The 14176-nt window shown below is 35.9% G+C and overlaps 1 protein-coding gene across 2 annotated transcripts in view; it reads right to left on the reverse strand.

The window, feature by feature from the left end:
* Positions 1-6: 6 nt before the first annotated feature.
* LOC106875147 (EF-hand domain-containing protein D2) overlaps positions 7-14176 on the reverse strand; it is a 56105-nt gene continuing 41935 nt past the window's right edge. For both annotated transcript variants that reach the window (XM_014923151.2, XM_014923150.2), the window contains exons 2-4: positions 4479-4626; positions 2738-2875; positions 7-181 (exon numbers count right to left, since the gene is read on the reverse strand). In XM_014923151.2, the coding sequence (XP_014778637.1) occupies positions 50-181; positions 2738-2875; positions 4479-4626 (418 nt within the window). In that variant the 3' untranslated portion in view covers positions 7-49. The remainder of the gene's footprint in view (positions 182-2737; positions 2876-4478; positions 4627-14176) is intronic.

The following is a 14176-nucleotide window of genomic DNA, read 5'->3' on the forward strand; positions in this document are numbered from 1 at the left end:
AAAAAAAAAAAAAACTAAAGGAAGCCAAATTAAGAACAACTTCCTACGGCTACTGAAACACCGACGCCTTTTCCTTGAATGCTTTCTTTCGTTCTTTCGCTTCTTCTGCTTGCTTCTTTCTTTCCTCTTGTTCTTCCTTGATTTCATTTTCAAATTTCTTTGACCATGTCTGAGCATCAATCTAAAAGAACGAAAGAGGAAATCATTAATTAAACAATACATCTGCATGTTCAAATGAAATGTGAACATGGATAGAAATGGCAGAATTAATAAGTTAACAACTGAGCCCTAATATTCCTTCTAGTATAAGCACAAGGCCAGGAGGAAGGACCAGTTGATTACATCATCCACAGAGCTTGATAGATACTTATTTCACTGACACCAAAAAAACTCAAAAGGCAAAGTTGACTAGCATTTTGTCTGGCATGCTAACAACTCTGCCAGGTCACCCTAATATTGGGTTCAAATTTTGGCACTAGACCAGTAAATGCAGGAGAGGGGCTAGTTGATTACATCGATCCCAGTGCTCCACTGGTACTTATTTTACCCCCCCCCCCTCCACGCCAAAGGATGAAAGGCAAAGTCAAACTTAGCAGAATTTGAACTCAGAGCGTAAAGACAGATGAAATACCGCTAAGCAAGTCATCCAGTGTGCTCATAGTTCTGCCAGCTCATTGCCTTATTGTGCCCTAATATTAAAGTTCAAATATATTCTTTGATTTATCCTTGTTTAAGCTTCTTAATCACACAACCCACTTTGTACTTGTCTCAAGTGTACAAAAAGTTGTGATGGTCATACCTAGAACACTTCAGACCAGAGATGTACTTGATCAAAGTTGACCAAAGACTAAACAACAATAACAACAACAAGGTTGTTTGAAATGACTAAATTTTGACCAGACAGTCGTAATTGGTGCTGCTGGTTTTGGTTTTAATTTGGTAGCTTGTTTAGGTAGATAAAATAAGAATAACATCCAAAGACATTTCAATTATAGAAATAAGAGCTATGACAACCATTGAATCAGCTGGTTTTGTAATGTATGGTGGATTAGAAACAACAGGGATTAATCACTAATTAATTAGTTTATAATATATGAGGGTTGTTGTAATCACTGTCTGATGATGTTTGCATTGAGTGCAGTGCAGCAATTAGCACGAGGATTGTTGCACCTATTTAATGTGAAACCACATGGTTGCAAAGAGAGCTTCTTAACGAGACAGTCATCTTATCTTTTATCTTTTACTTGCTTCATACTGGGGCACCGCCTTGAAGAACTTTTAGCTGAACAAACCAACCCCAGTACTTATTTTTAAAATATGGTACTTATTCCACTGGTCTCAAACCACTAAGCTACGGGGACATAAATACACCAACACTGGTTGTGAAGCAGTGGTAGGGGACAAACAGATACCAACACACACATGATGGGCTTCTCTCAGTCATCTACCAAATCTACTCTCAAGGCTTTGGTCGGCCCATGGCTATAGTAGAAAACACTGACCTATGGTGCCACACAGTGGAACTGAACCCAGAATCATGTGACTGGGAAGCAACTTCTTACCATGCAGTCATGCCTATGCCTATCTGAATTCTGATTTAAGATATTCAAGGCAACTACTTTAGATATATTTTTAACACTGAGAATCTCTCATTTGACATAAAATGTCTGGAATTTCAAATCATATTTTTTATCTCGATGAATATCAATCTAATGCTTGTATTTCTATTCTAACACAATTTCTTTAGAGACATCAATACAAGCCTAGCTGCATGGTTAAGACGTTTGCTTCACAACTCTGTGGTTTCAGATTCCATCCCAGTTCTCTACTAGTCTTGAGCTAACCAATGACTTGTTAGTGAAATTTGGCAGATGGAGCCTTCATAGAAGCCCTTTATACACCACACACACACATATCTATAATACATATTGAAGCCCTTTATACACACACACACACACACACATCTATAATATATATTGAAGCCGTTTTCATTTCACTCATTTGACTGCAGTCATACTGGAGCACCGCCTTCAGTTGAATTAGTCAACCCCATGACTTATTCTATGTAAGCCTAGTACTTATTCTATCAGTCTCTTTTGCCAGACCACTAAGTTATGGGGATGTAAACACACCAATATCAGTTGTCAAGTGATGGTGGGGGCAGACAAACACCGGCACACAAATACATACATACATATACAATGGGCTTCTTTCAGTTTCCATCAACCAAATCCACTCACAAGGCTTTAGTTGGCCTGAGGCTATAGTAGAAGACACTTGCCCAAGGTGCCATGCAGTGGGACCGAAGCTGGAACCATGTGGTTGGGAAGCAATCTTCTTACCATATATTGTATATATCATCACTAGCAGCATCATTTTAATGTCTACTTTTCCATGCCTGGAATTTGTTGAAGCATATTTTTAATAGCTGGATGGCCTTTTTGCCACCAACCCTTACCTGTTTCCAAGTAAGATATCTCCTCACGATGAAACATGTTTTCAGGGAAGATCAAAAACAAAGGACACTGCTTGCATGATGGTAACATTCATTTACAACTAACACAATATCATGTCAAATTTCAGATCATTTACTGAATATTAATAAGGTCTTGAGGTATCAATTCATTGAATTGATTCAATTTAGAAATGTAGATAACATTTCATTCAAAAAAATATATCTGAATTGTTGCATTTTGTCAACTTAGAGATATAGAATGGAATTTTTAGGAATTTTTACCTTGGCCTCAAAAAAGTTCTTAGCACCCTTCACTCCTTCTTTGTCCACATCTATTTCCCATACATTTTGATATAACTCGTATAGACCACTGTCTGTGTTTAATTCTTCAGCAGCTGCTTTCCGGAAAATAAGGAGAAACTGAAACAATAAAATTAAAATTTTATAACTTTTAATTTTCATTAAAATAATAGATACAATTATAATCATCAGTTTAAGTCCAAGAACAGCTATAGGCTCTTGAGCCAGTTACAGTTCAGATTAGAACTTACAATATCTAGTATCACCTTACAATGCAGTTTTCCAGTATTTGTACATCCAGTTTTCATGTGATTAGAAATGTCAGTTAGATCTAACACTAAAGAAAGCGTTTATACTTGCATTTTCAGAGTCAAAGCTTATATAATTTTTGTTTATTATCCTTATTTGTTTTCTCTTTTTGGTACATTTTTTCACATAAAAAATTTGCGTACACACAAAGCTAGAAAGAATTAATGAACTGAATGGACTCAAGTTGTAGAGATGTTTTAACCAGTAATTAAAAAGTAATGATTAGTATTTTTACTTGCTAATACAAAATATTGTAATTTATGGCAAAAAGTGTTTTAAATTGAGCAAGCTTATCAAATTTACAAACCAATTATTTCTTTGATAACATGATAAAAAAAAAACCCAGTAAGAAGGAAAATGTAGAAATAACAGAGATAGCAACTTGGTAAAATATTTACAGACAAGTTCTTTGGCTGATATTGCAGTCTTATTTGAGCACAAGAAACATGGTGACAAGTTTTGTTGAAATATTTATAATTTGGATGTGGCTACCAATTAATTAGAATAATTAGAATAACAAGACAATCCGAAATAAGCATGAGAAGTAAGAAGGAAAGAAAACAATGGATTTAACATTAAGAATAAGGTTGAAAAACGAGTAACGTTTAGTTTAGAAACAGAACAAGGATAAGTATTTTCTTTAAACTAATGCAGTGGTGTATGATTAATCTAGAAGTTGTGAATAAGGTGAATACCAGAAAAATTAACCAAACAATAAAACAATTACAAAATCAAAAATAGCAACGAAAATGGACATAACAGCAAATATGCTTTACTGCTACAATAAGAAAATGTGAGAAAAAATACACACAAATATATTTTCTTGTTTCAGTCAACCTAGCAGCATCTACATCAAAATAGAAATGATTGGATTAGCTCCATTTATCTTTTATCTTTCACTTGTTTCGGTCATTAGACTGTGGCCATGCTGGGGCACCAGCTTGTGGAGTGTTCAGTTGATTGAACTGGCTCTAATACTGAGTTCTAATTATGCTGGTATTGACGATGAATGACAATGATATACATTTACAACTATCAAACACTGTCAACACAAGGAGACACAATGATACATACTTTCACACACACTCACTCACACAGAAACACACATGTGCACGTGCATGCACTCACTCTCACACACACACACACACACAACTGATTAAAAATGTATGAATAACAGGTTGATTTAATCCAGTTGACTGCACACTCTCCTACAAAATCTGACCATAGGCTTTTGTATATGAAAAAACCAAAGTTACTATATTACTTTTCCAACAACAAACATACCGAAATTTTCCTTGTTACATCAACCACACCCGTAATTAACATGCATGAATCTCTGTATGTATTTGTGTGTGTGTGTGCATGTTTAATATGCTTTGAAAATCTAAATATTCATATCAAATATATCACTTACCTCTCTAAAGTTAATTTTGTTATCTTCATCTTCATCAACTTCTTTAATCATTTCCTTTAAGGCTAAATGTGTCTGTGGTGCTCCTAGTTTTTCCATCATGACTTTTAATTCTTCAATATCAATAAATTTATCTTTATTGACATCATATCTGACATAGACAAAAAAGAAATCAAAAATAAAATTAGTCTTCAATGGGACATAAGTAATATATAGGCAATAAATATAAAAATTGGTTTCATATTCTGGAATTTTGGCACAAAACCAGCAAATTCGAGGAAGGGTGTAAATTAATTATATCAGCCCTATTGTTTAACTGGTATTTACTCTATCAGGAGTTGAATGTCCAGAGCAATGTAAGAATTATACAATGCAAATAAATGAATAAAATCAGAGTTCAAATTGTGCTGTAGCCCTTTTTATCTTTCATTTTCGGGGTAAATAAAGTTCCAATCCAAACTGGAAGAACATCAGATCAGATGCTTTGTGGTATTTGTTTTGGATCTTTGCATTTTGAGTTCAAATCCCACTGTGGCCTACTTTGATAATAGACTTAATCCATCAACTGCTTAAACACTGCCACCTAACACCTTGGGTGGCCTTTAGCATGGTCTGCTCTGTTGCAAATGTTCATGCCAAGTCTCTGGTTTGAAGATATCTTCCTTATTCTCTTTCTCCCACTGGTCTTAAAAGATAAAAAATAAAACTCATAAGGATGGTTTTCCAGTTTTTTTGTACCATATATATTTTCGTCCCTGGATGGGACACCAGTTCATTGCAGAATTACACACTCTTGTCAGCCGAGTGGACTGGAGCAACATGAAATGGAGTGTTTTGCTCAAGAACACAACGCATTTCCCGGTCCAGGAATTGAAACCATACTCTGATGATCATGAGTGTGACACCCAAACCACTAAGCCATGACCATCCATCCATCCACCAGTCTCGGAGGCTCTGGAAAAGGTCATAGACACTCCTTCCCTCCTGACTATATGGTAAAAAAATGATCCAGTTGGTGAAATATAAGTTGTGGGTGGTACTACCCCACTGCTAAAGAAAGGGGTGGGGAAATGGTACTAGGGACAAAGGAGGCAGTAGGGGGGGGGGTCAATGATGCATGTTTTAAGCTTAATTTGCAAAAATATTTCCAATTTTTATTCTATGCATGAAACATCTGGCAATGTAATTAGAGTTGAAATGAGTTTTGACATTCCATATAATATTGATGGAATTACCTTTGTATAAATAGTCTTTTAATGGTGATTAACCTGTTGGCTGATTTTGTGATGTACTAAATTTTCTTCAACCATAGCAAGAGGGTGTTGAAAGTGTTACTAAAAGAAAGTGGGCAGTAGCTAAAACGTTAGAGAAGCGCTGTTCTAAGTGTTCTCTTTGGTCTGGATCAGGAATATCACCTTAGATCAGGGGGTCACTAAACTACAGCCTGCGGGCCGGTCATCAGGCCAGCGAGGTCAGTTCATCTGGCTCGCTGCTGCACTGTACCTTTTGTGTAAGTACCTGCAATGAGAGTTCATTTGCTTCTGATATGACATCTGCGTTTGGAACAACTTATGTCTCTTTTACTTGTTTCAGTCATTTGACTGCGGCCATGCTGGAGCACCACCTTTAGTCAAGCAAATCAACACCAGGACTTATTCTTTGGAAGCTTAGTACTTATTCTATCGGTCTCTTTTGCCGAACCGCTAAGTTACGGGGATGTAAACACACCACCATCAGTTGTCAAGCGATGTTGGGGGGACAAACACAGACACACAAACATACACACACACACACACACACACACACATATATATATATATGTATACGGCGAGCTTCTTTCAGTTTCCGTTTACCAAATCCACTCACAAGGCTTTGGTCGGCCCGAGGCTATAGTAGAAGACACTTGCCCAAGGTGCCACGCAGTGGGACTGAACCCAGAACCATGTGGTTGGTAAGCAAGCTACTTACTACACAGCCACTCCTGCGATATATATATATAAACTGATACTGTGACATATATGTGTGTGTGTGTGTGTGTGTGTGTGTGTGTGTGTGTGTGTGTGTGTATGTGTATATATACATACATATATACATATATATATATATCATCATCATCATCATCGTTTAACGTCCGGCTCCAATCTGATCTGGCAGAGTCTCTATGGCTGGATGCCCTTCTTTATGCCAACCACTCTGAGAGTGTAGTGGATGTTTTTGCGTGCCACCGGCACAAGGGCCAGTCAGGCAGTACTAGCAACAGCCATGCTCAAGTGGTATATATACATATATATATATATATATATATATATATATATACATAGACACACACACATATATCACAGTATCACCCAGAACATCAGATGTTGTAATACCCAGCTGATCACAATGCGCTTCCAATTCTATCTTGATTGCACCATTCCTTCCCACATTGACCCAAACTGCTTGGCTAAACCGTCTTCTATATATAGTAAGTAAGATATAAAGTAAAAAGAAATTATTACTTATTTCCATATTATGACATGTACTTTCCATAGAAATATATTGATGAATCACAGCTCTAAGGTTGGAACCAGCTGTTAAGGCAATGCAACATCATCCAGCCAATAACTTTATTGAAGACAAAAGTCAAAACTGAAAATATTATTATTAATCTACATGTGCACCATATGTTATATTTTATTTTCTATGTACAATTATTGTTTGATTGCTAAAACATTCATTCTATATTTTAATTATTATCAAACTATATTAAGTGACCAATATTAATATGTATTTTAGTTTATACCAATTGTGATTAACATATTTTCCAGTCTGCAATATGAACAATGAGGTATTTTAATAGACTTCTATTTAAAACTTCATACCAAAAGGGGAAAAGAAAAAAAAATCCTTCAAGATTTGGCATTCGGTTTAGGTGTAGTCATGGCTGTATGGTTAAGATGTTTGCTTTGCAATCACAAGGTTCCAAGTTCAGTCTCAGTGTGTTGCCCCTTGGACAAGTGCCTTTTACTATAACCCCAAACCAACCAATGCCTGGTGAATGAATTTGATAGATGGAGACCATGAGAAAGCCCCTAATGTGTGTGTGTGTGTGTGTTGTGTTTAGTCTCCCACCACTGCTGTTTGACAACTAATGTTGGTTTGTTTACATCCCCGTAACATGCGGTTCAGCAAAACAGACCAATAGAATAAGCACAAAACTTTAAAATAAGCACAGTAAGGAGCGATTTTTTTGACCAAACCTTCAGAGAGGCAGTGCCCAAGCATGGCCATACTCCCATGCTAGAAAGAAGTAAACATGTGACTTTATATGAATATTTTTTAGGTTTAACTTCAACCCATTTATTCATGCTCTGATAAAAATGAAATGATTAAGATACAATATTAAACTAACTTCTTTAAGGCCTTCGGTACAAAACCACAACAGGTATTTTGTTGTGTATTTAAAAGGGACATTTAACCCTTTTGTAACTACCAATCTGCCGAGATTATCACTGATTCCATGATATAAACTTGCTTTATTTAAAGTGATCCAGATTAAAACCTACCATGAAAATTTTATGTTAAACTGTGTTTCAAACACCACCATAATAATCCTTTCTACTATAGGCACAAGGCCTGAAATTTTGGGAGGGGATGGCTAGTTGATTACATCAACCCCAGTACTCAACTGGACCTTAAAAGGATGAAAGGGAAAGTCAACCTCAATAGAACTGGAACTTAGAATGTAAAGACGGAGTAAATGCTGCTAAGCATTTTGTCCAGCATGCTAACGATTCTAATAATGACAAAATTATTTTACTAATTTTTTTGTGTGTAATTTTCAGAATTAATTAACTGATATCTTGTCCAGAGGGGTTATCTCCATCTACTTAAAATCTTGAAGTTAGAGCTAAACAAAAGCCTACCACTGATTCTGTGATACAAACTTGCATTTTTTTAAAACTGATTTAAATTAAAACCTTCCATTGAAATTTCATGTTAAATTATGTTCCAGACACCAATTAAAATGAAAACAGTGTATTTGAGCAGAAATATGGTAAAATAAAATTTTTAAAAACGGTTAATTCTTAAATATCTTTTCATTTACCTGCTGAGAAAAAGAAATGAATCATTAGGAAACGTAATCTCGAAACAAACTGACATCTTGTCCAGGAGGTTTATCTCCCTCATCCACTTAATACGTTGAAGTTAGAGCTAAACAATAGCCTTTAATTAAAAGTGCTTTGGAGTTAATAGAAGTATTTATGTCCTTTAATTGCACTGAATCACATTACAAAAGAAAAAGACTCATTGGTATGTCATCAATGCAAACAATAAATACCCAGAATGTATGGTCAAAGCTTTCGTGGATTCTCAACTAATCAAGTTTAATTATACTTAACTTGAATAAACTAAAAACTCAAAACTATGGACTTAACAGAAGGCTTACAAGAAATAGCAGCCAACTTCTGTAAAGTGATTTAATTGATGTTGGAATATATATATACTCTTTTACTTGTTTCAGTCATTTGACTGTGGCCATGCTGGAGCACCACCTTTAGTTGAGCAAATCGACCCCAGGACTTATTCTTTGTAAACCTAGTACTTATTCTATCGGTCTCTTTTGTCGAACCACTAAGTTATGGGGATGTAAACACACCAGTATCGGTTGTCAAGCGATGCTGGCGGGGACAAACACAGACATACAAACATATACACACACATACATATATATATATACATATATATGACGGGCTTCTTTCAGTCTCCGTCTACCAAATTCACTCACAAGGCTTTGGTTGGCCCGAGGCTATAGTAGAAGACACTTGCCCAAGATGCCACGCAGTGGGACTGAACCCAGAACCAACCAGATTAAGAGCTTTACCCCTTGTGGATCCTGAGGTAGCTTATGAGGCTGATATTGGCACAAAACCCACAGTTACAGTGGGAGCATGTAATAGTGGAATCAAGCACCATGTGGGACTCTTGTTTTACATACATATATATATATATGTTTGCTGCATGGCAAACACAATAGTGCTTGTGGCACAAGAAAAGCACACATTACATGCTGTAAAGTGGTTGGTATAAATTAGGAAGAGCATACAGCTGTAGAAATCATGTCAAAGCAGACACTGGAGTATGATGCAATCCTTGGACCTATCAGATCCAGTCAAACAGTTCAATCCATGCCAGCATGGAAAATGGACACTAAATGGCGGTGATGATGATGATGATGATGTGGTGGTGGTGGTGGTGATAATGATAATGATAGTGGTGGTGGTGGTAGTGGTGGTGGTGGTGGTGGTGATGATGATAATGATGATGACAGTGGTGGTGGTGGTGATGATAACGATGGTGGTGGTGATGGTGATAATGATGATGATGATGGTGTGGTGGTGGTGATGGTGGTGGTGGTGATGGTAATGATGATGACAGTGGTGGTGGTGATGATATGGTGATGGTGGTGGTGGTGATGATGATGATGATGATGATGATGATGATGATGATGATGATGATGGTAGATGTATGCAAAAGAGATCCTTTCACTGGTATGATCAGGCATTGCATATGGATACTGAAAAGACACCCATACTATAAGTAGATCAAAAAGTCAACTTGAAAATAAAACAGAAGTGGTGATGGTGGTGGTGAGGTGACGAATATGAGAGCAATGAGTTAACATTAACGTAAGGAATGGTAAGACAATTCAGGTGTACGCAAGAATGCTTTACTACAGATGCAGCCAATCCATGCTAGCGTGTAAGGATGTTTATAAAACCCAAAACAATCAATGAAAAGACTGATAATGAGGATAATATTCATTCATGTAAAAAGACTAATTATATTCGGGCAGCTAATGACTTTTATTATTGGCTGAATCAACACAATTGTCAATGATTATTATCAATATCTAATATTTAGACATGATTTCAATATAATTAGCTTCCTGGCTTGATGCCATTGAACTGCTTTGACCTGATAGAAGCAGATCTTCACAGCAACAATTATCTATGCCAATTAATTTCATACAGCCCCTATATATAAAATACATATTTGCACAAACACATACATGTATCCATACATACGTATGTATGTATGTATGTATCTATCTATCTATCCATCCATCTATCTATCTATCTATCTATCTATTTATCAATAAGGGCATCCAGCTGTAGAAACTCTGCCAATTCAGATTGGAGCCTGGTGTAGCCATCTGGTTTCACCAGTCCTCAGTCAAATCGTCCAACCCATGCTAGCATGGAAAGCGGACGTTAAACGATGATGATGATGATGATGATGATGATGATATATATATAGATATATATATATATATATATATATATATATATATATATATATATATATATATATACACGTATATATTTGTGTATGTATGTATTTGTGTGTTTGTGTTTGTACCCCCACCATTGCTTGACAACCGATGTTGGTGTGTTTACGTCCCCGTAACTTAGCGGTTCGGCAAAAGAGACTTAATATTATTAATATTAATAGATGTGCTGCAGTTGGGGAGGTGAAACAGTCAAAAACCTAGCAACAATTCATTTCTTTTTATCTATTATGAACTACGAAGGAAATAGCTGCAAAGTTTGCAATTAATGCTGACTGTAAATGGAATATAAATGGAATGTAAATCCCAGCTAAAAGATCTTACTGAAAGTCAAAAAAGCGTTGATAATAAAATGGCAAAACAAACATAAAAATAGTTAATTTGAAGAAATATCATCAACAATGCTTATTGGGTTCCATCACTCCCTGAAATATAGCTTAACAATAATGTGCTTTTCCCAAGATTAAAGATGCCTATATTTATTGCATCCAAAGAATTTTATCATTACAGCAGCAATTTAAAATATCTTAATTTTTAAAAAATGTGTGGGGAAATAATTAGGCTAATGATAGAAATATTATTTATAACTGTGAAAATAAAATTTCTGAATGAGTGAACAGCTTAAATACTAAATAAAAAAACTGCTGATGATAACAAATAAATACAAATATAGTTATGACATTAAAACATATGTAAGACATCTGGCAGGAGCATCTACCGATCCTCATTAAATATGACAAATTTTACATAATTTAAGCAAATAGACATTTACAAGTGTTGACACACCCATAATTTGTGCTCTTCTGGCAGATGCCGTCTATAACAGATAATCCATATAGCAGATTCTGTCCTGACTTAAATTATAGAATAAGAATGCAGATATTTTGTAGGTAGGTAAATATAGGTAGTATAGATGTGCCCATACATGCACACATAAGAATACACACACAGGGACACAGGAACATATGGCTATACACATACACACACACCACATACACGTATACACACTCAGACATGCATATGTACATGTGCATACACACATAGAAGCACTGGCACACACACACTCACACACAAACAGACACACCTACTATATTCTACACACATACAAGCAACAAGGCCTCAGAGACACAAACACAGCCTCCATAATGAACTGGGAGGGAAATCACTGAAAAAGTTGCAAATGGCAACAAATGAACTTTGACAAACAAAATAAAAAAAAAAAAAAACGATTGACTTTTAAACAAATGACTGATTAATTAGTTGGATATATATTAACCAGTTAATTAATAATAAAGGAGTGGAATTCAACCTGTTCATGTGTTATTAACCTGATTACTCTTCATAGAGACAACAAAACAAATAGTATATGGAATTCAAAGGAACCAATATCATATATATATATATATATATATATATATATAAGTAAATATGAGAATGATAGTATTATCAAAATACCATCACTTGTGGCAAGAAGTTTGCTTCCCAACCATTCAGTCTCACTATGTGACATCTTGGGCAAGTGTCTTCTTCTATAGCCTTGGGCCAACCAAAGCCTTCTGAGTGGATTTGGTAGATGGAAACTGAAAGAAGGCCGTCGTATATATATATAAATGTATATTTGTGTGTGTGTCTGTGTTTGTCCCCCCACCATCACTTGACAATTTACGTTTGTGTGTTTACGTCCCCGTAACTTAGCAGTTTGGCAAAAAAAAAACGGTAGAATAAGTACTAGGCTTACAAACAATTAGTCCAAGGGTCAATTTGTTCTACTAAAGGTTGTGCTCCAGTATGGGCACAGTCAAATGATTGAAACAAGTAAAAGAATAAAATATATATATATATATGATGTAATTTAATATATAATATATTTGCATATGGTGATGAAGATGATGAAAATGTCTGTTTTCCATGCTGGCATGGGTTGGACAGTTTGATGGGAGCTGCGAAGCTCAAAAGCTGTACCAGGCTCCAACTGTCTGTTTTAGCATGGTTTCTACAGCTGAATGCCCTTCCTAATGCCAATGTATATGCATATATGTGTATATAATGTGTGTGTGTGTGTGCGTGTGTGTGTGTGTGTGTGTGTGTGTGTATTTATTTATATATGGATGTGCATATGTGTATGTACACACACAAACATATTCCTGTAGTTTAGGATTCAGTGCCCCACACATCTACAATATAGTTGGAAGCTTCTTGTCCTTAATTAGGCAGCATTTTTAGAATGACTAGCTACTCATACCTAGATAATACAACTGAAAAAAAAAGTATAGAACTCGCTCAAACTCCACTCCATACTCAAGTCTGTTGCTATCAAAACCCTACCCAATTTCTCATAGAGAGAATGCTGTATCCCAAAGACAGGTCTATAAAGCTACCTTCACACTATCTGATGGTATCACATCAGCTATACAGGCCAAACAACAAATAATTTTAATGGAAGATTCACACAACATGTGTACTCCTTCATGAGCAGGGACAAAGAAAAATTTTACCTTTTTATCTAGTGAATTCAGAACCAACATGATAAGGAGCATCTTTGACAGGGTTGGAGGCCCCTCCTTACTCTCCTGCAGTTTCTAACTGACAACCCTACTTCCACAAGAAATTGCATTCACCACAATAGCTTATAGTATCCATCAACAAGAAAACTGACCAATTATATTGTTGTTACTAAACAAACACCTTGGTAATGAACTTCAAAACATTGGCCACTGACACTCCACAAAGACCACCTTAATTCTGGTTACCCTACATATTATTGCTGTTTGCTTAGAGAGGAAATTCTCTTATTTCCATGTACCCCTGGTGTGGCCTTCCCAGTTAAAAATACATCACACACAGCTATACATGACACACCACCCATTAAACTAATCCAGTAAACATATGCACTTCCCTGTGATGTTACTAATGTACTGGGTATGTAACCTAATGCCATCAGATAGTTTACTTAACCACATAGCACAGTAGGTACATATGCCTTTCCATCCTTAACTGATGTCACTAAACTGTCAAAGTCTACAGGTTGCAGACCAGCTGGTGCTACTAGACTGTTCTTTCCACCACATTAAATCATAAACAGAATTATACATGCACACACGTGTGCGTGTGTGTGTGTGTGCATGCGTGTGTGTGTGTGTACGTTTCTCTGTATTCGTTTTTACAAGGAAAAGGTTGACAGTGAACTTTGAAGTTACAGCTTACTGAGTAATCCAACAGCTTAATGTTAAATTGTTTCTCTCTCTCTATATATATATATATATGTGTGTGCGTGTATATATGTGTGTGCATGTATTTATATATATATGTGTGTGTGTGTGTGTGTGTGTGTGTGTGTGTATGTAAGTATATATATATATTTATATAT

Source organism: Octopus bimaculoides, chromosome 6, assembly GCF_001194135.2.
Source record: "Octopus bimaculoides isolate UCB-OBI-ISO-001 chromosome 6, ASM119413v2, whole genome shotgun sequence".
Taxonomy (NCBI): Eukaryota; Metazoa; Mollusca; class Cephalopoda; order Octopoda; family Octopodidae; genus Octopus; species Octopus bimaculoides.